General features: G+C 43.0%; 1 protein-coding gene across 2 annotated transcripts in view; it reads left to right on the top strand.

Annotated features, from left to right (window-relative positions):
* Window positions 1–2,142: 2,142 nt before the first annotated feature.
* The window catches only part of PDE1C (phosphodiesterase 1C), a 334,640-nt gene continuing 312,502 nt past the window's right edge, over window positions 2,143–24,280 (top strand). For both annotated transcript variants that reach the window (XM_074150406.1, XM_074150407.1), the window contains exon 1: window positions 2,143–2,227. In XM_074150406.1, the coding sequence (XP_074006507.1) occupies window positions 2,143–2,227 (85 nt within the window). The remainder of the gene's footprint in view (window positions 2,228–24,280) is intronic.

Here is a 24,280-nt window from a genome sequence, read left to right as displayed (position 1 = left end):
AGCCAGGGAGCAAGTGAGGCTGTGTCTGCTGGTCTTTTTATGGAAGAAAGTTTCTTCTGGAACTAAGAAACTTGACTGAAACTTCATGATCATCACTGGTGTCTTCCCACAATTTTTATTCATGAATCCGTGCTTAAGGAAAAAATTGGTGTCATCAAATAAATAAATTTTAAAAAAACCCAAACCCTGACAGTTCCAATATTTACCTTTCCTTTAGAGAACATTTAATTCTGTGCTTTCTAGATATTGCGTGAGTAATTCTCTATGCCTTTGCTTTCTTAGGCAGAGCCTTAGTGCTTATCTAGGTGTGTGACCTATATAACCAGTGACGGAGAAAATGATCCCTTCGAAACACTTTATACTCAGACTCTTTTTCGACATTGTTCAGGAGATGCAGCTACATGATGGAGTCTGGTGAACCGCTTGAGAATTCTTCTTTGTGGTGGCTGCCTTTATAGCAGCAGCTCTTTAAAATTACTGAGCTCTGCCTACCCTTCTGAAGTCAAAAATAATTGCAGGTGCAAGTGATGGAAACGTTATCTCTAGCTACTAGTTATTGTTTCACGCTTTAGTCTTGAAAGGCCAATAAACCTGGAAGACCAGGCCCTCCTTCCTGTAAAAAACCTCCTCGCTGCTAATGGCCTTTTTCTTAATGAACCTGCCTTGCATTACTGAGCAGCCAAATCATTAAAAAAATTGTTAACAAAAAAGGTCTGTTTGGCTGAGGCTCTTTGCTGGGCTAGAACTAGGTGGAATTTAAATTAACTGCAGGAGTTCCATGGTGACTCTCCTCAATCCTTTGAAGAGAGGGTATTTTAAAAGTGCAATATTTCTACCTGACTTAAGCTTTTGTTGAGAAACCAAGGTAGGGTTGAGGTTTGTACCTTAAACACAGACTAGATTTGCTGATATTTTGTAAACATTTTGGTGTGCGTTGGGCTAGCTTTTAGCAAATGGTGTCTCAGCTATTATTTTGATGGCAGTCTTCCTGAAACGCAGTGTTTCCATGTGGTTTCCACCCAGAACAATGTAAAAGCTGATGAATTTACCTGGAATTTACTTTCATACTTGGGAATCTGAAAAATTGGAGCACTTTAGTAGCATGTTTCTATATTAATACATACAGCAGAAAAAAGGATTGCACAGATTTATGTGAACTGGAATCATTAAGATATTGACAGTGTTTTCTTGGATACCTATTTATAAAACCTTGGCTTGCTGCTAGCCTTCTGTGAAAACTTTGCCAGCCTTGACTCTAAATTTTGTCTGTTCCTAGGATAGGGATGATTTGCCTTTTTTTCAGCGGATTGCTGCAAGCACTCTTAATCACATTTTTTTTAAACATCATTGGGTAAAAAAACTGCAGAGAGGAGTTTACAAACCACGTGATGAACCACCAGGAGGAGGAAGAGCTCGGAAGACTTTTTTTGTGTGTGCATGTACGTTTTGCTCAGTTTATCACCATCACGGCTAAATTACTTTTGTTTTCCCACAGTCACTTACGCTCTTACTTACTGATAATCTCTTGCGTTCGGCTGCCAGTTATGTTTCCAGAGACTTGCCGTTGGTATAAGTAGTAGGTGACTGATGGTGTACTGTAATCTTGGGTTGATTCATTGTAGCTGGAATGATTAAAACGCGCTGCTTGTATTTGAAGGGCTGAAATCCGAGCACAATTTGCTGCACGTCAGAAATCCCCATGAGCAAGGGGAGCCACAGAAGCAAGGGCTGCAGGATAGAAGGGAATACAAGGACCATCAGTGGGTAGATCACAGCAAAATCTAACCTTTCATCATTTGTTAATTGTGTGCTGAACTCCTACACAGAGATTTGACAGGCACAGCTGGCTTATTGGCTGGGTAGCCTCGCACTAATTGAGTGCTGGTTTAGATACTGGAGCCCCTAAGCAGTTGTTAAACTCTGAGTAGGCACGTCAGTGACAAGCCAGCGAGAGCGTCTGGGGGAGGAGAAAGCTGCTGGGTGCATGCCTCTCTGATTCGGCCCCCCGCGCCGGGAGATGTGTGAAGTTGGGTGTGTGTGTGCTGCCACCGGCAGATATTCAAGGGCAGCTAAGAGTGAACTCGAGCTCTGCTTCCAGCGGGGAGAGAAAGGCTGCTGCTGAAAGTACAAGCTGGCAGGATCATGACAGAGCCAAGCAACAGAAAGGAAGGATTTAAAAAATGCCGGAGTGCTACTTTCAGCATCGATGGCTATAGCTTTACAATTGGTGAGGCTGATTTAATTCCTCTTCTTTCCTTCATTGTCTCTATCCTCCTTCTTTCCTTTCCTACTCTTTCCAGGGAAAAGACAGCTGTTGACAACTGCCTTCTGTCAATAGATGCCTTTAAAATGTAGAGATGCCCTGCAGCTCTTATTTGGGTTTGTTTTCCATTCTGCTTTCTGTATTTCCTTCTGCCCAAGAAACTTGCCTTGGATACGCAGCCGCTCTAAATCCTTTTGCTGGGTTTTGGCAGGAGTTCACCAAAATGTTTGCAGAACTTTTGTTTTGGAGCCTTATCTCAGGAAAGCCCGGGCTTCAGGATTGCAGGTTTCCAATTTGCGAGCTGCATTTCCCTCTGATGAGCCCAGGACATAACCCTTGGGAGCCTTGGCTTTGTTTCCAGTATTTCTTTGTTCACTGAGCATTTCCAAACTCTGTGACCTTTTGCCGCTTCTCAGATTGCGTAAAGATGTATGTAACAGTCCTTGTTGCCTCTCAAACACAAAAAGCAAAATTGCTGGAGCAGGGAAAGATGCGAGGAGAGATTAGGAATTTTAGGATTGGTGTTTGTAGCTGTTTGAAGAGTACTGTTTATTGTTTGTGTTTGCTGACTTGGGGAAAAGGGAGGCTTCTCAAAGCGACAGGTGTCTGTGTGTTTTTTCCAAGAGGTTTGCTGTGCAAAAGTTAAAATCTGACGATTCCCTGAGCAGACTGCTCTGCTAAAACTGCCCATCTCACTCAGCTACGATATATAAATCCCTATAGGTGTTAGAAACAAAGCAAGCTTACACCTGTCTTCATTTTTTATTTGAAATCCAAGTTAAAATGCACAGATAATTTACATGTAATAATCAATCGATACAAATTCTCCTTGAATGCTTTAAGATGATAGAGATTCTACTTCCTTGCAGTTAAGAAATCAGGAAAGTTTTTTCTGATTTGTACTAGGGTAATTGGTTCACAATTTCACCAAATAATGATGGATACAAGCCTTTTATTGGTGTGGGAGGAGGTAACCTGTTTATCTGTTCCTCTTCTTTGTGGAAAACTTGTTTTGCAGTCATCAACACCGTGCAAACATTAAACTTGATGAAAAAAAACCCTGAAGATGGAAGTGTATGTTTCATTAAAATACCTTCATGTGGCCATCTGTTAATGTGCGTACAGCGTTTTAAAGGTGAAGCTGCCAGGAAAAGGCTACTTTTCAAATCTCCTTCTCTAATGGGAAAGCGGTAGTCACTCTGCAGGTTAAGTTGCAACAGGCTCCCTCTTAAACTCCCTGTCATAATCTCTCCCCCTCTCAGCATCATTACTAATAGTGTTATTTCATCAGTTTGTGTCAGTTCGGAGGAGAAACATTTCCTTTTTGACCCTAGGCAGGAGAGAATACTATCTGAAGACACAGAACACTTATGACTGTGCCTAATTATTCTGTTTGTTTATGAACAAACCAAGAGGATTGCTGTTTGTTGTCCTGCTGTCTTTATCGCTACTCGTGCTCACACAACAACTAGACCAAATTTTACATCAAATGACTCAGGTTTAGAATTGCAGCTTCTTCAGCTGCTTAGGACAGTTGTTGCATGGGAGTTCCTGTGCTATTTTCTTCTGTGTTTGGTGCACACAGCCAGCGTATTGATTCTGGGAACTGTGCATTATATAAGATTTATTTTTATATCTGGGAAAATGTGCATTGGATTGACTCACATAACCGTGAAAACTTTGTAAACATGCTATCCATTATTACCAGCACTGGCAGACAGACCTGAATGATTCATGTATTTGTTAATCTTTATAATGAAGAAAATGAATGTATCCATAAGATCCCACAGCAAACTTTAGAGTGTCAGGGATGGGCTTAAACTTATTTTTTCCATCAGATGAGACTTCTGTGTAGGTATCTAGTTCCAGGTATGGCACATTTTTGAGAATGCATCTGCTGCATCTGCTATTGAAGTGTCAGCTGGGAGAGAAGGCTGGTACTCTTGAGGAACACAGTAATATCAATATAGAAACTCGAAAGAGTTTCCATTTGTGTGCAATAATGATAATATTATTATTATTTTGCACTGATTCACTACCATTCTAACTGCTAAGAAAGGATAATCTTCACAGTGTTTTAAAAAATGCTCACTTACAATGTGACTCACTGAAAATTTTCATGAAAGACCTGGACCTAATGTCAAACATGAAAGTATGTGGGCAGGGAAGAAGGCTGGTGCAAGAAGAGCTCCTTGCTGATGGCTTGCGGTTAGATAGCCTTGTGTCTCTGGAGATGGTCAGTGCAACCTAGAGCAGCTTCCCGACTGCTTTAATTTTCAACTTGGTTGCTTACTGTGCTGGACATGGGACAGGAGAGCTGTGGGAATTTGGCACTTCCAAAGGACTTCATAGATCTCTGCAGAAGAATCTGGTTTGCCATACCAGAAAGACAAATGTATGCCAAGACTTGATAGCTTTCTTCTGTACAAAGACACAAGGTAGTTGCAAATCCCTTTGCTCCAGACACCACCCTGAGACAAGAGACCCTGAGGAGGACAGAGGTGTGCTGTCCTCTGCCCACTGAGGACTAATGTGCCGTTTTGGATATTGTACTTTTACAGCTTTTTTGCACCGGGGGCACGATGGACTATAGTGGACTATAGCCATTTAGTGGGACCATTCAAGAGAGGAATCATGCAATTTAGTTCGCTCTAGGAAGTTTGATGTATCTAAGATGAAGGCTTCAAGATCTTTGTTTGTTGTAGTCTACGTCAGCAAATTTCAGAGTCCATGAAGTTTTTGTATATACAAGTTACTGTATTTGAGCTCTTGTTTAACTTTGGCAAAATCTTCTTCCACTAAAAGTAAACCATAACAGAATGGCAGCTGAGTTTAAAGGAAAAGAAATTAAGAGTTAAGGCCTATTTTCTGTGTGTCCTGTGCCTCGTCTCATCACTTCTGTGCAAATGAAATGCCATTAAATCAGAATGCTAGTGTGTTATTTACTGACTTTGCTGCTGTAATTGACTAAAGGTGCAAGACAGAGAAACATCCACTGTCTTTAAACCTGGGAAAATGGTAAACACAAACATTAACAAGAGGATATTTTCTTTCTGCATTTATCACCTCCCTATGACTAAGAGCTAACTTCATTAAAGCTCCCACTCTCTGCTTTTCATATCCAGAAGCACCTGGCAACACTGTTTTGTCCTGTCCAATGTATCTTATAAATTTATTTTTATAGGTTGGAATGAATTGAAGTGATGGGGAGTTCTGCTGTAACTCAGGTGTTATTGAAGGGGAAGGATGTGGCACTGAAACACAGTCCAGCTCACAGCAGTTGTTTCTAAACCTTGCAGGAAAGTTTCTTTAGGAGGATGCTGTCTCCATTTTGCGTGCAAAAGCTCTTCCCTCCAAGTATTACAGAAGATCTGAGTTTTACTCAGTGGTGCTTTTGGTCCCTATTTTGAAATAATTCTTTAAAAATGTGGTTTTATTAATGTTGCTGGAGTACCTCATGTTACAATTCACTGCTTGAAACCCATTTCAACGTCACAGGTAGAATAGCCAAAGTAGTTCTTGCTGGTCCCTCTGACAGTTCACTTCAGAAACGCCTTCTGTGTTTTGGTCAGAGAAAATGCTGCTTAAGGAGGTGCGTGCGCTGTGCCAGTCTGAGCTGGAGTGGGGGAGATTGGAAGCAAACTAAATAATGAACTGGGTTTTATTAGGATAAAGAAAAATACCTTCAGCTCTGTGTCGCGTGCTTAACTTCTAAAGAAAATGCTGCTGTGGATTTTCTGCTACTCTGTCTTGAAATGTTGTCCATTAGAAGTGCAATAGACAGGAATGGTTTTTTTAAATTATTCTAGAAAGAAACCAGAGAAATAAGAGCAGCTGCATTTTTTGTGGTGTATTTTAGCCAGAGAACTGTGTACACTGTAGCAATTAGAATAACTGTTTTGATGTTGTGTATTGATTTTCAGCCTTATTAGAGTTTGTCATTCATCGGAGGGCAACAGCATCTTTTTAATCCACAAGAGGCGGGTTTCAGCAGAAGACACCCATAGATCTATATGCAGTGCATTTTCATGGAGATTTACATTTAATTCTGCCCTTAGTTGCTTATAATAAAAAAAAAAATGTCATTCTGACTGAAAGCACACTGTAATTATAAGGTGCTGACAGATCTCTTGCTAATTCTGCATGTGCGTCACTCGCAGCCTTCCTTCAAAGGAGGTTTCGGAGAAAGGTCTGTGGGGCCAGTCCGCTTTCGCGGAAGGGAGAAGATACCTCTGCCTGGGCAAGAACGATGTCCCTCGCAAAAAGGTGAAGGGAGAATGCCCAAGCACCACTCCTGCTGTGGATTATAGCATCTCCTTGTCTTTGTACCTAAGGTCTGTGTCATTTTCTTTGTTATGACATCATGCAAAAGATTAAAAAAACTACAATACAACCCCTAAACCTTTACCTTTCTTTCCCCCCTTCTCTCTCTCTCTCCTGACAGACCTTACTATGAGAATATCCTCTCAATACGAGCTAGTAGGAAGCACTGATGATTTCTGTGTAAACAGTGGAAAATTTTGTCATCCGAAATCTAGGAACTGGGAAATATAAATTTACTCATATAATACAAAGGATGTGACATTTTAAATGTAATTTAAGGAAGTCTAATATAGTTATAATAGACTATAAGGAATAAAACCCTCTTCTAACATAGTCCTACCCCCAACAAATTCACATAAATAAAGCTGTCAGCAAAAGATTCTGAAATAAAACTCTGAAGTTACAAGAGCTTTTTCTGCTCCCTCCATTACGAAGTTGTGTTTTAGTTTCAAACCAACCCGGTCACTGTCTGCTCTGCCTAAAAAATCCACCTGAAAGGAGTCTGCATAGTTGGCATGCCTATGGGTGAGATACCCCGCTGTGTGGGGTGGATGGTCTCTGCCACCGTGATGGGCAATAGGAATTCCTTTGGATAGAATAGGAAGCTGTTGGTACCTAAGCTTCGATACTTCTATAAAGGGGTGGAGATGGTGATTTTGGTGGCATCTCTGGGGTCTCAGTATTGTGCTGACATCTTTGATGCTGCAGGGGTGGACCGCTGGAAGCGAAGTAAACGATCTCTGAAAAGACTGTGCTAGTTCTTGTGTGGCAAAAAAGCCTGGCAATGTTTTCATGGAGCTCTGCCCACTTGTTTCTGTGGATGGTCTGCTTTATCGCTGCTACCTGCTGTTCACAGCTGTGCTCCGCTGCCTCTCTCTTGGCACCCAGAAACACAGCGAGTGTTTGGGGCTGTCACCTCCTCTGTCAGAGCTGTTCTGAGCAAGAGGTTGCCATGCAGGGTTGCACATCAGGTTGATCAGCAGCTCGCAAAGGATTGGATTCAGATTACAGGTGTCTGTAGCAGTGTCGCAGCAAAAGTGCTGTTTTCTTCCCTCCTCTTGACAGGGAAGCTGCGAACAGTAAAACCTTTGCAGCATGTTTTGATGTGAGTGAAAGGGTATCCCTGTTCTCTGCAGCTCCCAGTTCCACACATGGGAAAATAACCTCCAGTGCCCTGGGTGAGGAGAGATGTTAATAGATAAAACCATTATCATCACTGTCAGGAAGTGTTCTTTTAATTACTTCACATGATTTTTTAAATTATTTTTTTTTAAGGTTGGCGAATTACGTATGTCCAGGTCTTGGTGACCTCTGAATCTAGCTTCACGACTAATGTCACCAAACGGTATAAACCCCTCAACGTGTTGGGAATAAGATTCACTAATGGGAAGTAGCTAAGAAAACTGGGCTTGTGTGGCAAGGGAGCCCCCAGCACAAGGTGCAAGTAGGGCAGAAGGTGGAGACACCTAGCTGGAGACTGGGACTCTTGTTCCCTTTGTGCCAGATCCCACACCCACTGTGTTGTTTATCCCCCTGCTCATCTCCTGTGAGGGAAGGAAATGCAGTCAGTCCTCTTCTAGAGACAACAAATGACGGCTGCTCCCTACCAGGAGGGGCCCCATCTCATTACGGCAAGAAATAGCATCGTCCCTGCTTCTGTCTTCTCTCTGGTCTTTGGCCAACTACTTCTGCTCCCGGTGCCTTCTGAATTGATGCGGGAAGATTAATTACAAATTTCAGATTTTCTAGAATGCCCAAAGTTCAAAAGAATTAAACAGGCATGAACTCTTTTGTCCTGTTTGAGCTCATTTTTAGGCAGGTAGCCAGGCCTGCTCCTGAGCAGGCAGGCTGTGACCCAGAGCAGCCTCCCCTCATTCGCAGCCCCAGCTGGTTCCCTCTCCCATGTCAAAAGCCAGAGGTCTGCATCCTCCTCCTCGTACAGCAGTAAGGACCAGAGTCTAGGAGCTTTCAAACCTAATTGCCTTTTGGGTTTTGCATTTCTGATGCAGATCTTCTATTTTAAACCCTTGTGATGTACTAATTGGCCTGTTTTCCTGATGCAGCGTAAATGCAAGCTCATTTTTCCAAATTCTGTAGCTCTGCACGAGTAAGAAAGCAAAAGGTTCCTGGACGTATCCTGCACTTACTTGTATGCTAGTGCAAATCAAGTCAAGAGGCAGGATCCTGTCCAGCGGTAAATCTGCATCACTCCACTGCAGTTGGGAGACCTGCAGTAATTTAACTGGGCAAACGACCTGTCCTGGACAGCCTTTTCCAGTTAAAGTGAACGCTTCCAGGTGAGGTCGTAGGTTAGAGAAGAAGCTGCCCTGTCTACAAGGAAGGTAAATCATGCAGCTTTTCCATGGCTTGCTTCCAAGACTCCATCAAGATTATGCTGACACGATTTTCCCCCCTGCTTCTCTCTGCCTGGTGTCAGAGGTTGTATCCAATGGTCCCGCTGAAACGCGATTCCAGATTTCTAATAGCTACAGGCTCGAAATTTTCAGGCCTGGGAACTTAACCCTCATGACTACATCGATAGCCTCACACTACAGCTGTGTGCGAAGCTGGAAGCGTGATGGGGGGAAAGTGGTAGTAATTACTGAACAGATGCACTTAATGAGGTCTCTGCTGGCTTCCCAGCCGGCGAGCCGAGCTGTGCACTGGGACAATGTGACAGCAGTCACTCGGGTCGTTGTGTGACATCACATCCTCCTGCTTGTTGTCATAGCAGCTGCAATCAGGCCCCTGAAAATTTCCCTCAGGAAGGCTGCAAGCATCATCTCTCCCCATTAAATAGCAGCACATGGTGCTTGGTCTCTTGCTGCTGCTGCTGCGTGATGCTATGTCTTATTTTTGTTGATTTAGTGCCCTTTCCAACTCCTCCCCCCGCACTCTTCTCACAGTGATGCAGAGCGATGGGACATGTCAAATGGTGTGTTATTGAGAAAGGGGAGAGGGCAGACAACTTGCTCAGACAGTACCACTTAACTCGGTTTCAGCTCCAAGTGCCTCTTCTACGTTCAGTAGATTTACAGCCAATTTATACTCATCAGAAGCGAGGATAAGGAACACTGTTTGGTTTCAGGTTGCATATCCTTTCTCTTTTACTATTCAAATTTTACTAGTTTCTTCCCCAGGTACGTGTGTAGCTGAGGTCCTTGCAGTTCCCCCGTGTGCCATGCCAAGTGCTTTTCATGGACTCATTTTTTCATATTCTTTTTCTTTTCTTTCCATTTCCGCATCTTGTACTCCTGAACTGCGGTAATGGATCTAGTCCCCCAGATTTATACTAGTGTTTTCCTCTTTATGCTTTATCCTTTTCCCTCTTTTATTTTGTGCTTCGTGAATGCCAGTATGATTTAGTTTGAATCAAGTCAACTGAAAACTAAGCTTTCTTGCTCTACTCCCACCACACAGATAAGTACATACAGAAAATTCCCAGGGCAATGGCATTCCAATAGCAATATTTCCATTTTGCAATAGCAAATTCCAATAGCAATTCCTATTGCTAGTTCAAGTAAAGCAAATTATTAAACCACTTTGGAAATAGACTTGAAGTAAAAATTATAAATATGTTACCTTTCTCAGAAACTAATTTTGGCAAAATATTCTTCTGCTTAGAGTACTGAGTTCGAGTTTGGGGTTTTTTATGATCCCTATAGATAGAGATGAATGATTTACAGATGCCTTTAAGAAAACCTAAAAGGAGATTTTCATTCAGGCCGTGATTCTGCTGTTGGATGTGCACATGAAACTTTACTTAAGTTGCAAGATTTTTCGAACAAGCGGTCCTCAGTCGCAGGCTGAGGAGCTCTGTTGCGCAGTGATAGAAGTGTGCTCCGTGATTATCTGAGACCAACTGGTATCTTCATCAAATACCGAGTGGATACAATTGCAATTACAACACTCTAGGGAGTGAGCAAAGAAAGAAAATGCATGGGAAAAAAGGACTCCCTGAAATCTATAGTTGCTACCGTCAGCTGTGCTCCAAGTGCAAAGAGTTGTTTCCCTCTCCCATTAAAACTGGCGTTGTGCAGGACAGGATGTTTGATACGCTGCCGAGCGCGATGTGAACAGCAGAATGCTAAGCCCATTTAGCGTATATTGATTTCCTCCCCCACTGTCACAGCTGGGATTATTACTGGGCATGTATACTGTTAATAACCAACATTTCCCTTGAAATGTACTCTGAAAATGGGACCTTGAGGATGTTCAGACTTCTTTACTTGCCCTTATTTGGTGGCACCGTACCACATTTTATTATTCTACAGGAGGGAGATGGTATTTCTCCCAACTGCTGGCCTTTGATTTAAAGACGATCTATGTTCTTTCCGCCTTGAGCATTATAATAATTCAGAATTACAGATCTTGCAGGCCAAATTATGTTCTTACTCTTATGCAAACCTAGTAACTCAAAACATAATTTGGCCTGCAGTGTGTATTATTTTTCTTAAAACTGCCATATGAGCAAATATAAGAAAACTCTGACAAAGTTGTGGGTTTTTTTTTCCTCACCAAAATCTGGAATATTAAAATAGAACTTGATAATCAAAACTGATTTCAATCTGAGTCACAGGGAGGGTGATCTATCTTGTATAGTCCATGTACTGTATATATGGTTTATATTTAAAAAAGTGTTGAATGTGTAACTGTTACGGAGCACAAGGGACTGTGGTGGGTTCTACTGCTGCTCCTAGGAAAGTAAAAAATTTTTCAGCATTAATTTACAGAATCTCATTTCGAGGCTCCTCAAATAACAAAAGCAGTGGGATTTTCCAAAGCCCCAGCTGTTGGCTAACTCTGCTGTAACAGGAATCAACGGGTAACTTTAGAAAGTCCAGAACGGGACACCCTGTACTACTTTTGAAAATTCCTTTGCAGATAAAGAGTTAATTTCTTTCTGGTAACTTCAACACTTAAATAGCATTCTGTCAGGAAATACCTAAGACCTAATGACCGCTGCTAACCGTGGCTTTTAGCTGATTGTTTGCTTTTCATAATTTATGTAGCATATATAGATCAACTGATAATCAGCATCTTGCTTCACTTCAAAGGAATGAATTCTGAGTGTTCACAAGCATAATTCAGGGTAGATTTGAGCTGAAGGTGCTTAATTACACTTGGGTGCATGTTTCTTCTGCAAAAATGACTGATTTTTGCACACTGTGAATTTTTGCTTGTGAGAGAGGTGGGTATTAAGGTCGTCGTTTCACCTCTTCTCCCTGTTAAACGTAGATAGAAATGATTACATGGAAACCTCCTGCCTCCCAGCGCAAAGCCCCGGCATGCCGAGGTGTGTTGGTGCTGGAGCCTGGCGTACTTGAACCAGGATCACCCCAGCGCTTGGTTTGAAGGGGGGGTGCCGCGGCTCCTCTCTGACTGCAGTTGGCAACCCACTTTGCTGCAGAGCGCAGGCACTGACTGCTGGTAACTGATTCCTCTGGCTGTAAAGTTGAGTCCTTTCCTCTCGGCTGGCCCTGCTGCAGAAGCAACCTCTGGGAGAGCCACGGGACAGAGACAAACGGCTGGAGGGACCCTTAGAAGCCATGGCTGTTTAAAATGCCCCCTGGGAGTCATGCCAGCAGCATCGGGAAATCAAGGGATCCTGGCTGTTACTGTGTCGTACGTGAGTTTCACCGGGACAGGCTGAAGCTGTGACTTGAATATGGCTCCAGCTCAGCTGGTGTTAGATCCTGTAACTAAGCAAATGCCTCAACTACCAGTCCAGTCTGCTAATGTTCCCCGGCTTTCCTCCATTCCTGAAGTACCAACAGGTTATTATTATTACAGTTGCTAGGTGGCTTCATGATATTATTCCTGTCTCCATGGCTAATGGAGAAAGGAACTTCCCAAAAGGAGGATGTAGCCAGGGGGGGTCGATCTCTTCTCCCAAGTCCCTGGCCATGGGACAAGAGGAAATGGCCTCAAGTTGTGCCAGGGGAGGTTCAGGTTGGATATTGGGAAAAATGTTTTCACGGAAAGGGTTACTAAGCCTTGGACTGGGCTGCCCAGGGCAGTGGTTGAGGCCCCATCCCTGGAGGTATTTAAAAGACGGGTTGACATAGTGCTTAGAGACGTGGTTTAGTGATGTGGGGGGTTCTTTTGTATGGTTTTCTTTTGTTTTTTTTTTAATCAGAGTTAGGTTGATGGTTGGATGAGATGATCTTAAAGGTCCCTTCCAACCTAGAGGATTCTATGATTCTATGATTCTAATGCTTAAGGCGTAGTTGTTCCCTGAGCCAGGGGAAGCGTAAGTAGTGGGAACGGCAGTTACAGCACTGCTGGTAACTTGGATTCACTTGCTCCTGGAAGATGCTCCCGTCAGCTTGACAACATGATCAAAGTAAATTTTCCTTCATGGGAGAATATGTTTATTCTTTAGTGATGCTGGCTGCCTTATGTTCCAGTCTAATGCTTCCTATTAATTAGAATTCATTGTGCCATTTAAATGAGGTGGCGTTTTTGAAGTGAAATTCTGCACGACGACTTGTCATTTACTCTCGGATTGTGTTTGCCTCTTTGCCCTCTGAAGCAGCAACAATAATTTGAGCCTTCTGTTTTATTAACTGTCATTTACAGTAACACTTTACGTGTGTAATTATTTTCTTCTAGCTCTGTACTGATACTTAAATGAAACCTCTGGGATGTGTTCCCAGCTGGTTGTGTGTTTACGTGTTGTATTCAGTCGCTTGTAGTTGGTCTCTCTTATGTTGTTTGTGGCAAGTTTTGTGTCCTTTTGGGGAGTTTTTAGCTGTGATTATTTCAGTGTTTATTAAGCACGAATCTGTTCAGATGCTTTGGATAGGCCTTCTCAGAGAATGCCTGTACCGTGTTGGTGAAATGGGTGTTACGCTGGAAGGAGCAGGGGGAAGATTTTAGACTAGGGGTTGCACATCTTTCCCCAGTCTCCACAGTCTCTACTCCTTGGCAGTCGCCGCCCAAGCCCTGCCTCCTGCTGGCTCTGCTGCTAACCAAGAGGGGATGGGCTTTTTCTGGCATCCAGAGTTTTTCAAAGGAACCTGGAGGAAGGAAGAATGGAAGACAGGACATGCTTTGGGTGCCAAAATCTATCTCGATGGCTTTGCGAAGACTAATTTGTGTTTCTAAAGAAAATTATGTGGTACCTTATGGACCTTGAACTCCTAAATCCAAATGATGCAAGTTGGAAAATGCATTGGGAATTTGTGAAAAGAAAGGAGCATATATCCTAATACTTTTGTAATTGTGAAATAGGCTTCTAGCCAAGCTTGCTACTCCAGAATGAAGCATAGGGAAAACTTTGGACACAGAAAAATGGGTCTTACACTGCACAATTATTTTTTAATTTCATTCAAAATATTCCTTTTCAATTTTAAGATTAGCTTGATATATTTAGTGGATTTATCACATCCAGTAAACTGCCCATGCAGACAGCACATGCCGTGTTTGTCGTCACCACTACCAAATATTTATCTGTTCTCGTTTGCAATAAGCTGATTGTTGAAGTCACTGAGCAGCAGTCAAAGGACTAAGACATTTGTGACAGCTATATGAAGTCCTATTTAGTACCTTTGGACACTCAAAAAGGAACAAAACCCAGAATCCTTCGAATTGGGGTGTCATTGCCATCAAATAATATCTGATAGCTAAAAAGAAATATTTTTTTTAAATATTTTGAATTTTCTTTTGTCTTGTATCACCTTTCAGTCTGTCAAAGGTCTGTACTTGTATACATACTTTTGTATTTGTTAAACCGCTATAAACTGCAGGAAGGGCTAGAATTGGAAAATGAAGGCATCTCTGATGAACAAAACAGCAGCAGTTCCAAAACTTGTTGAAGAAAAACAGCAATGAGGAGCAGGAACAGTTAAAGAAGATAGGATCAAAGACTTGCTTTATACTTCATTGTGTCTGGAAAGCCACATGCCACAATACTTACAAGTGAAGTGTCTAACTTCTCCTTGGAATTCAGTGATCTAAAGCGAGCAACAATTTCTGGTTTTATTTTCTCTTTTTTCTCCAATCTTCTGTTGATACAATTCATGCCATTGTAATGCATTCTTTGATCACTGAAATTTTGGGACATGGATGAACAAAGCAGTTAAGTGCAAAATAGATTGGATTTACAGTTGCAGAAGGTGCAGATACTCATAGAGTGGTTTGGGTTGCAAGGGACCTTTAAAGGTTGTCTAGTCCAGCCCCCTGCAATGAGCAGGGACATCTGCAACTAGTTCAGGTTGCTCAGAGCCCCATCCAACCTGACCTTGAATGTTTCCAGGGATGGGGCATCCACAACTTCCCTGGATAACCTGTTCCAGTGTCTCATCACCCTCACAGTACGGAATTTCTTCCTTATGTCCAATCTAAATCTCCCCTCTTTCAGTTTAAAACCATTACCCCTTGTCCTATTGCAACAGGCCCTACTGAAAAGCTTGTTCCCATCTTTCTCATAAGCCCCCTTCAAGTACTGGAAAGCCACAATAAGGTCTCCTCAGAGCCTTCTCTTCTCCAGGCTGAACAGCCCCAACTGTCTCAGCCTGTCCTCATAGGAGAGGTGCTCCAGCTCTATGATTGATCACCTTTGTGGCCCTTCTCTGGACCCACTCCAACAGGTCCGTGTCTTCCCTCTGCTGAGGACTCCAAAGCTGGACACAGGACTCCAGGTGGGATCTCACCAGAGCACAGTAGAGGGGCAGAATCACCTCCCTCAACCTGCCGAAGCGTAAGGATAAAGTAGTCAGGATGAGGCATGCAGTTGGATTTCCCCAGTAAAGGCTTTGTTTAAAAAACCCACCAGCCTCCCCCCAAAAAACAGCCTGAAAGAGAAAAGTTAGAGATGATACTGTTAAATATTTTTAAAAAGATTGTATGTGAGAAGATTCTGTAGAGAAGCATAACAGAACCAAAGAAAATCAGTGAAGGCAGTAAGTAAATGAGAAGTATTTTGAGCTCAGTCATGCATTTCTATGTGCTTAGTCCCATTGCTATAAATTAGAGCACTTACTACTGTAAGAGCTGCCAAATTAGACTTATTCGTAATGATAACTTTTAAAATATAGAAGATACTTTGCTTCAGGAGCCCAGTCATATAGCTCTTAAGTGCTATGCTCAATGCGTTTATGAAGTAGTGTTTTTGTGGGTTTGAAAGTGCTGTGTTCCCAGTACCTTTCCGTAATACGGGCAGATGCTTCCAGAGACGTACCCCCATATTTGTCATGCCTCTTGCCTCTTCCTGGCATACACCAGAGAAAATAAGAGAGTGGTCCTCTCAGAACTACTCAGTAAAATACAGTCAAACTCCTTCCTCTGCGGTGAGCTACCACTGTAAGACCTTTTAAAGGAGCATGGTTTAAATCTTTCCCTGCTGTATCCACAGCACGGTGTGTATTGAGGCAGGAGGTCTCCCTGAGGGTATGGATACTTTCTCCTGTGCATTTGCAGGGCGAGCAGACAGCTCCTGATGCACAGAGACCACAGCTGGTTTGTCCTGATGAGCAGATGACCACCTCCTGGCTTCTAAGCACAAAGCCCTAAATTATACCCCATTTTCAGGAAAATTGAGAGCTTTCTGTGTTGAACAGACTTGGCATTCACCGTGGCCTCTTTGCCCTTGGAGCAGCTGAAGTAGCAATGTGTTTAGAAAAAGACAAGGGATTTCTTTTTCCATACAGAGTCAGGGATGAGCCTTAACAACCAAGGTGTCTGTTGGGAGATGTGGGAGATGTGTAGTGTGTATTATTGCCCGGTTCAGTCTGTCTGTATGCAATGAAGCCACTTTTCACAGTTATTACTGGTTGGAAAAAAAAAAGAAAGTATTTTCTCTTGGCTTCTGTTTCCATTTGAACAGCTCTATGTAACTTTTGAACTAAGATTGACATTATATATTAGAGAGTGTTTTGCTCAGGGCCTTCACCAGGGGTATAGATTCAAGCACAGTGTGATAAATGGTCTGACGCAGGCCTTGGATCTTTCCTCCTTTTATTAAGGTTGACAGCAACTGGATAAGAAGCTTGGTGAATCTTTTAGAGATATTAATTTTAAATTTATATAGTATTAAGACAAAGCTGCCCTTCAAATTGGGAAGATAGCTTTAGGGGAAGAGTATATTTTATACTGGTCACTGCTTTTATGGGTATTGGTAGTTTATGTGAAGTAATAATGATAATGCTGGCAAATATTCCTGGTGGCATTTTCCATGTCAGAAGTGCTTAATGGTTTGGCTGTACTTGCCTCAGAGTAGAGATTTAAAAAAAAAAAAGAGTTAAGGAAGAAGTTGTTTTATTTTAAAAAGCACAGCATCTTTGTGTGAGTGAATCCCTTTTGCACCATGGCTGGAGACCAGTTGTGGCAAAGGCAACCCTGAGAAGAGCCGTCTGCAGGCGCTCCCCAGCAGATTGCCAGTGACAGGGGGACTAGGAAGCAGCACTTGGTTTCTGCATGCACCAGAAGTGCTATTTATTGACCTGAATTTCAATTGCTTGAAACAGTTATATCAGGTGGGATCATGGCCGCAGTCCACCTCTGCTGCGAGCTGGTGGAAAGCAGACAAGCTGAAAAGGAGAGAGACACATGATGGTCCCCATAACATCTGCACTGGCGACTTCAGAAGTGGAGTAATGTTATTGTATGGTTGACTCGCTATGTTGCGAGTCTATAATCATAGAATCATTCAGATTGGAAAAGACCCTTGGGATCATTGAGTCCAACCATTAACCCCACTCTACAAAGTTCTCCCCTACACCATATCCCCCAACACCACATCTAAATGACTCTTAAACACATTCAGGGATGGTGACTCAGCCACCTCCCTGGGCAGCCTGTTCCAGTGTCTGACCACTCTTTCTGTGAAGAATTGTTTCCTAATGTCCAGTCTAAACCTACCCTGTTGCAGCTTGAAGCCATTCCCTCTTGTTCTATTGCTATTTGCTTGTGAGAAGAGACCAGCACCAACCTCTCTACAATGTCCTTTCAAGTAGTTGTAGAGAGTGATGAGGTCTCCCCTCAGCCTCCTCTTCCTCAAACTAAACAGTCCCAGCTCCTTCAACCACTCTTCATATGATTTGTTTTCCAGGCCCTTCACCAGCTTCTTTGCCCTCCTCTGCACTCGCTCCAGCACCTCGACATCTCTCTTGGATTGAGGTGCCCAAAACTGGACACAATACTCCAGGTGTGGCCTCACAGTGCTGAGTACAGGGGCACAATCCCCTCCCTACTTCTGCTGGTCACACTATTTCTAATACAAGCCAGGATGCCATTGGCTTTCTTGGCCACCTGGGCACACTGCTGGCTCATATTCAGCCGCTTGTCAATTAGAACCCCCAGGTCCTTTTCTGCCGGGCAGCTCCAGCCACACTTCCCCCAGCCTGTACCGATGCATGGGGTTATTGTGGCCCAAGTGCAGGACCTGGCACTTGGTCTTGTTGAAGTTCATACCATTAACATTGGCCCATCGATCCAATAACGAGAAGTTTATTTACCGGGATTATCTCCCTTAACTTTTTGCACAGGCCGTTGTCTGTCAGAAACCCTTCCTGTCTGTCCCACCTGGCAGGCGGGCCAGAGCAGCGTTAGGTTTTGCTGATGAAAGATGGGACTTGATTTCAGAGTTGGAGGAAACCAGTCCTGCCCTGCTCTTGTCCTGCTTTCCCAAGCACAGGGTCTTTTGATACCCTGGGTTTAAGGTTATGCAGTGCAGGGTGTTTTACTGCTGCAGGGCGGTATTTCTTACCTGGCCACTCCACTCGATATAGGTCAAAATGTCCTTTATATGTTGGGGAGGGGGATAAGGAGTGTGCATGCACTGCTGCCAAAGGACATGGGGAATCTTGTGGCATCTGACCAACATCTGCAAATCGACCGTGAACAAAGGATGCCAGAAACTCACAGCATTTCCAGTGGTGAACCACTTTTGCAATATTTCTGGACCCATTCTGCACAGGGTTGTAACTGAAAGAAAAATTTAAATATTTATTTTCACCCTGTAACTCACAGGCAATGTGTGCTTTAGGTTAGCCTTACTTTGAGCAAGAACTGGACCTCATGAGCTTTGGAGGTGGGTCCAACCAAAGTTCTTCAGTGATTCTATATGCGAATGAAAAGTTTCTCCAGATTAAGATCAGGCAAAAAATAAAATCATACTTTAAAAATTATTTTTTCTTTCATTTTCTACTTCCTTTCTTATTTTCTGCACATTGTGAATGCATTTTATTCTCCTGTTGAAAAAATGGCAAAAAGTTCTGCTTATTTCAGTTGTGGCAAGGCTTGGATTTGCACAGACAGACGTGCATTTACATTGCATTTAGAGGGAAAAGCAGGGCATAACCTTCTTTAGTTTGAAGCTTCTCTTACAGAGTTTTTTGAAAGTATCGTGAGCAATGGGCAAAGTTTGTGCAGTATCTCTGTTCCCTACAAATAGCAGGCAGGCTGTGACAAAAGATAAGTGACAATAGCTGTGTGGCACCAGGGCAGCCCGAGTGGTCCTGCTGTTCTCATCCAGCCCCTCCTGTTCCTGAGACAGTGCAGAGAAGAGGGAGAAGGGACACTTCTCTGATGATGAAAACTGTTTTGCTGAAGAGTTAAGGGGAGGCATTATGGTGAAATCTTTTTTTAAAAAGAGGATGTAATGCTCCTCTCGCATGCAGGATGGGCAACCAGGGATGAATCTTTCTTAGCCTGCTGTCCATGCAAACCTGCCAGGGTTGGTAGATGAAGAACCAGTGAAGTGTGGGGCATTTCCAGGCAGAACTACTACTGATGTACTTGTGCTATGAATCCACGCTGCTGCGTGGCACATGCAATGCTCATCTCTCCTGTGATTAAAAGAGCTAGCAGGTCTGTCTGCCTCTGCTTGTCTTTCTGTCAGCGTGCAGCTGAACTGCTGATGTTTTGGGGAAAGAAAGGAATTTCCAAGGCCTCATTTTAAGTACACATACGTGTATTTGGGTGAATTCATGGAAGAAGAGGGAGGTAAGGGAACTATGCAGCAATAGTACACAAATTTAGCAGAGGTATAGATGACCAAAGGTATAAGGCTGTGAGGACTCATGACTTGAGGAAGCTTCAAATAGAGGAGAGGGTTACTTAAACGGTGCCTTTTCATACTTAGCTGTCCTCCTTGCTACGCTCATTTGGCCCATTGGCTTTTTGGATTTCACAGGGAAACACTAGAAGTGACATGCAGGGAAAGAGCAATGGGGCAAATTACACATTTGTAAGAAGATGTAAGTCTCCTCCAAGGGAAAGGTGGAACAAGGTGTGGGCTTTCTGGCATACACTTCTTCAAGCGCTATCTAGCTGTGCTCTGGGTCACCTCTGCGCTTGGATGATGCCTGAGGTCCCTGCTTGGCAGGGGAGGGAAGGAAAGCAGGCATCAGAGGGACTTCCTCAGGAGTCCCACTCACAGCCAGAAGGCTAAACCCGGATCCCCCTGGGGCTGCAGACTGAAATAAAAGGGGAAAGGAAATGGTGTCTAATTGGTCCCTATTGAAAACAATGGGATTGTTGCCTTGTAAAACCAAATATTTTGTGAATGAAGCTTCCAGAGACTGCACGTTTTGGAGTTCCTTTAAAATGAACTCTCCTAGGAGCCCGTAACCAATCCAGAGCCCACAGCATGTTTCTGTTCTCTGCCAAGCACGACCTGTCCATTTCTGACAGAAACCTGAGTGGACAGAGTGATGATCCCAGGGGTGCACGCATCTTAAAAATTAAAATGGGATGCTAGAAAGGAAAAGATGCAAAACACAGAAAATAGTGAGTTCGTCTCCTAAGAAAGAAAAATCGGAAATGCTATCGGAAATTTCCTATCCTAGTCAGGTTTTGCTTTGTTTGATATAAACTCAGCTGAAATCAGAGGCAATGGGTCAACTTCTCTATTTGGCTTTTGGAATAGACCCAGTGAGAGAAAATGTGGGCAGAGGCTACTGCTAGGAAATGCTGGTTTAACCTGGAGTTAACTATCGCAGCCACGCTTCCCAGGACCTGCAACTCTGTTATATGTGGTCCAACCTAATGACTGTCACTTTTTCAATGCGAAAGATAGCACTAATTGATAGGAATAGTAGCTCAGCATTTATCCACTGTGTTCATTGTAGCACAGAACGATTTTAGTGACTCCAACTTTAAGGCTAAAGGAATAAAAAATTTTCAGCTGTCAGCCATTTTCCTGCTTGTGTAGCATCTTTGTTAGTAAAAAGACTAGCCTGAAATGTTTGGCTTTATGGACTGCCACGAGAAAGCAGTCCAGTCCGTTGAGTAGTGCAATCTCTGCATAGGTTGAGGATGAAAGATGACATATGTCCCAAAATTATGTCCTAACCACCTAACAGATCTAGAAGGATCACAAAAGCCCTCTATGCTCCGAGCTTCTAGGGAAGCCCATCTGCTCAGTGCAGCTTGCAGATGTGTCAAAAGGTGACAGTACAAAGAATCAAAGAGGGATTTGGAAGGGATCTCTGGAGGTCACCCTGTCCAATATCCCTGCTCAAGCAGGGCTACCAAAAGCCAGTTGCTCAGGACTGTGTTCAGATGGATTTTAAATATCTTGGAGGGAGGCTCCACAACCTCCCTGAGCAACCTGTGCCACTTCTTGGTCATCTTCACAGTGAAAAAGTGTTTCCTGATGTTCAGAGGGAACCTCCTGTGTTTCAGTGTGTGCACATTGCCTCTGGTCTTGTCACTGGGCACCACTGAAAAGAGCCTGGCTCTGTTCTCTTTGTACCCTCCCTCCAGATATTTCTACACATGGATGAGATCCCCCTGAGCCTTCTCTTCTCGAGGCTGCACAGTCTCAGCTCTCTGAGCCTTTCCTTGTTATATGAAGTGTTCCAGTCCTTTAATAATCCTTGTTGGCCTTTGTTGAACCCTCTCCAGTTTGCCCATGTCTCTCTTGTACTGGGAAGCCCAGAACTAGACCCAGAACTCCAGGTGTGGCCTCCCCAGCGCTGCACAGAGGGGAAGGATGACCTACCTCGACCTGTTGGCAACACTCCTCATGAAGCTCAAGATACTGCTGGCTGCCTTCGCTGCGAAGGCAAGTTGCTGGCTCATGTTCAAGCACAGCTGGCCTCCTCTCACCCATCAGTGAGGCCAGGTCTTGCACATGGGCATGATGCTGCCGTGACATCTCCCCTCCTTTATGAACCTCTGTGCCCGGGAGCGGCCGGGACCAGGAAGCGCAGGAGAGAAATTGTGGCAGTGCACAGTGTGTACGAGCCCATCTCTCTCCAAGTATCCCAGCTGGAAAATTTGTTATTACACTGTGCTTCAGTGCTGTAGCTCCTCTCCAGCCATGAAACCTACCACGGCATTGGGCTGTGCGTTGGAAAACGGGGTCGCTGGACAAAAGATGTGCATGGTTGGGATAGAATTGCTTTGAGGAAATCAGTCTAATACTGTGTGATCTTTATGGTCCCTTCCAACTCTAAAAAATTCAGTGAAATTCAGTGAAATTCAGTGACCTCTTCTGTTCTGTCTTGTGGCACATGTTGGGCAGTATCAGTACAGGACGTTATTACAGGGCTGTTGAAAACAACCCGTGGCAACGAGGAGTAAAAGGCAAGTGGAAAGTACAGTGGTTCAGGTTTTTTTTGTTGTTGTTGGGTTTTTTGGTTTTGTTTTTGTTGTTTTTTTTTTTCCTTTGAATGTTCCTGTTACAGTAGCCTAAGATACCTTTGCTATGGATACAAAAGCTCTAGCTCCCTCAGTTCTTCAGGAACAACTTGTTTACAGCCTGACTGCACTAAAACCCTAAAGAGGTGTGCTGTTGTTGATGGCTATCAGAAAAGTACCTCTCTGTCTTCATAACAGATGACATTTGCTAAAGCTCCAAATGATCTGGGAGCTGAGGCTCTGCTTTCACGTATGACAAGCACTTAAGGACTTACATCTCAGTGATCTTTAAGAGTAGGACTTGCGGTCCCAAAGCATTACCTGCTTTTAAATCTCAGTACTGATATAGAGTAATGGCTGCATCAATCTTCTATTTCCAGGTGACAGAAGTGCCTGGTCAGCTGAGCAAGGATGCCATTGTATCACTGTCGATTTAAGTACCTGTTAATAAAGGGCTCTGGAGCATTTCCCCCATGCTAGAGAATCATTTGATTTGCTGCATTGCACAATTTTATGACCAAGCTGTTGTATCGGAGCTGGCAGGTACGTGTGGCTGAGACATTTGTTGCTCCGTGATGGTTATGGGTTCAGTTATTTTTAAAGCCAGTTCCTTTGGTGAACAGGAAAACACAAACCTCACCCATATTGGAGGCTGAGCTTCTGGTCTGGCACTCCGTTAGCTGTGCACAACCCAGTCATTTTCTTTTTGATATATTTTTTTTTGTAATATTGCTGTATTTCACCCCTGTGTGGAGCAGCAGCATACGTTCTTTTTTCGGTATTCAGCAAGGGAATAAAGGTGCTTGTGAGAAATTCACAGGAGGCTTCATTTACTAGTATTACAAAATTCAAATCCAAAGGGTCACACCCACAAGAGCTAATTGTCAAACTGTGCTCTACCAATGGAAAAAAAATGTGTTTCTATGGTAACTTTCTAATGAGTCTGCCTGAAAACCTTTCCAAGAAGAACTTTTTTCCACCAGATTAGATATTTGTGGGGTCAAGCAGCTCCTATGCTGTAGGTATAACCTCACATGATATTACTGGTGATTTTTACACAGCCCAGTTATTTTCAAGGACAGAACCTCAAGCACAATTTGTACAAGCAGCACATGAAACGAGGTCAGGGCAGGATTTCACTTAATTTAAGGCATCCCTGTCTGAGGTAATCATGTTGGCTTCCTTTATAATCAATGCAGAGAAATAGATTCTTGCAAGGTGTTGCTCATCTGACCTATTTTAGACATCGTCTGGGCTGAATCATGCCCTAAAAGATCCATTTTCTTCCTATTGACTATAAAGGGAGTCTGGATGTCTATATCGCACTTGTAAATATCTAGATCTGAAGAGATGCCCCCCACTCCCTAGATGCTTTTGCAATCTAGAGGTCTAGAAAATATGCTTTTAGGAAAAAAAAGATAAAATGAGTGATGATATAATCTGGAAAAGATCAAATGAAGGACATACATGTAACAGTCTTCAAACACATAAGTCTTTTGAAAAGAAGGGAAAAGTGGTTGAAATGGACAAAAGGCGTGGGTAAAACACTTCCAATAATGATAGCGAGGCACTGACATTTCACTAAGTACTGATTACCTACATTTTTTGTGGAAGCACTGGACAATTTGTTTCGCTTCAGCACTCTACAAGTTCCAGCCTTCTACTTTAACCAAAAGGTACTTACTGACAGACTTTTTTCCTGTTGTCAAGACAACACCTGGTTGTATATCCTCCCTTTGTTTCTCAAGGATGTATTAAAAAATGCCCCAAGCAAACAGTTTTTTCCTTCTTTTCTCTTTTTTTTTCTTCTTTGTAAAGGGACTTTTTTTAGCAAGGTTTTTTATAGTTTTGAGTGGGGTGGGGGGGTTGCAAAAGATTTTGTTGCCTAGAAGTGTCATACAGTGTTTGAATGGAAATAAAATCTGAAGAAGAGAGTGAAAATACCAGAAAAGCAATAAAAATTGCATAGTTAATATCTACAAACTAAGTGCTTCACAGGACATCAAAGGGAGATTTCACATGGTTCAAAACAACCAGTAACGGTGCTTTAAAATAAACCTACAAAAGTTAAAAGCTTCTGTCTCATTCCTCTAGTTCACCTGT

The sequence above is a fragment of the Numenius arquata genome, chromosome 7, assembly GCF_964106895.1.
Source record: "Numenius arquata chromosome 7, bNumArq3.hap1.1, whole genome shotgun sequence".
Classification (NCBI taxonomy): domain Eukaryota; kingdom Metazoa; phylum Chordata; class Aves; order Charadriiformes; family Scolopacidae; genus Numenius; species Numenius arquata.
The sequence above is the reverse complement of the archived record's forward strand: the minus strand, read 5'-3'. Positions and strand labels throughout refer to the sequence as shown.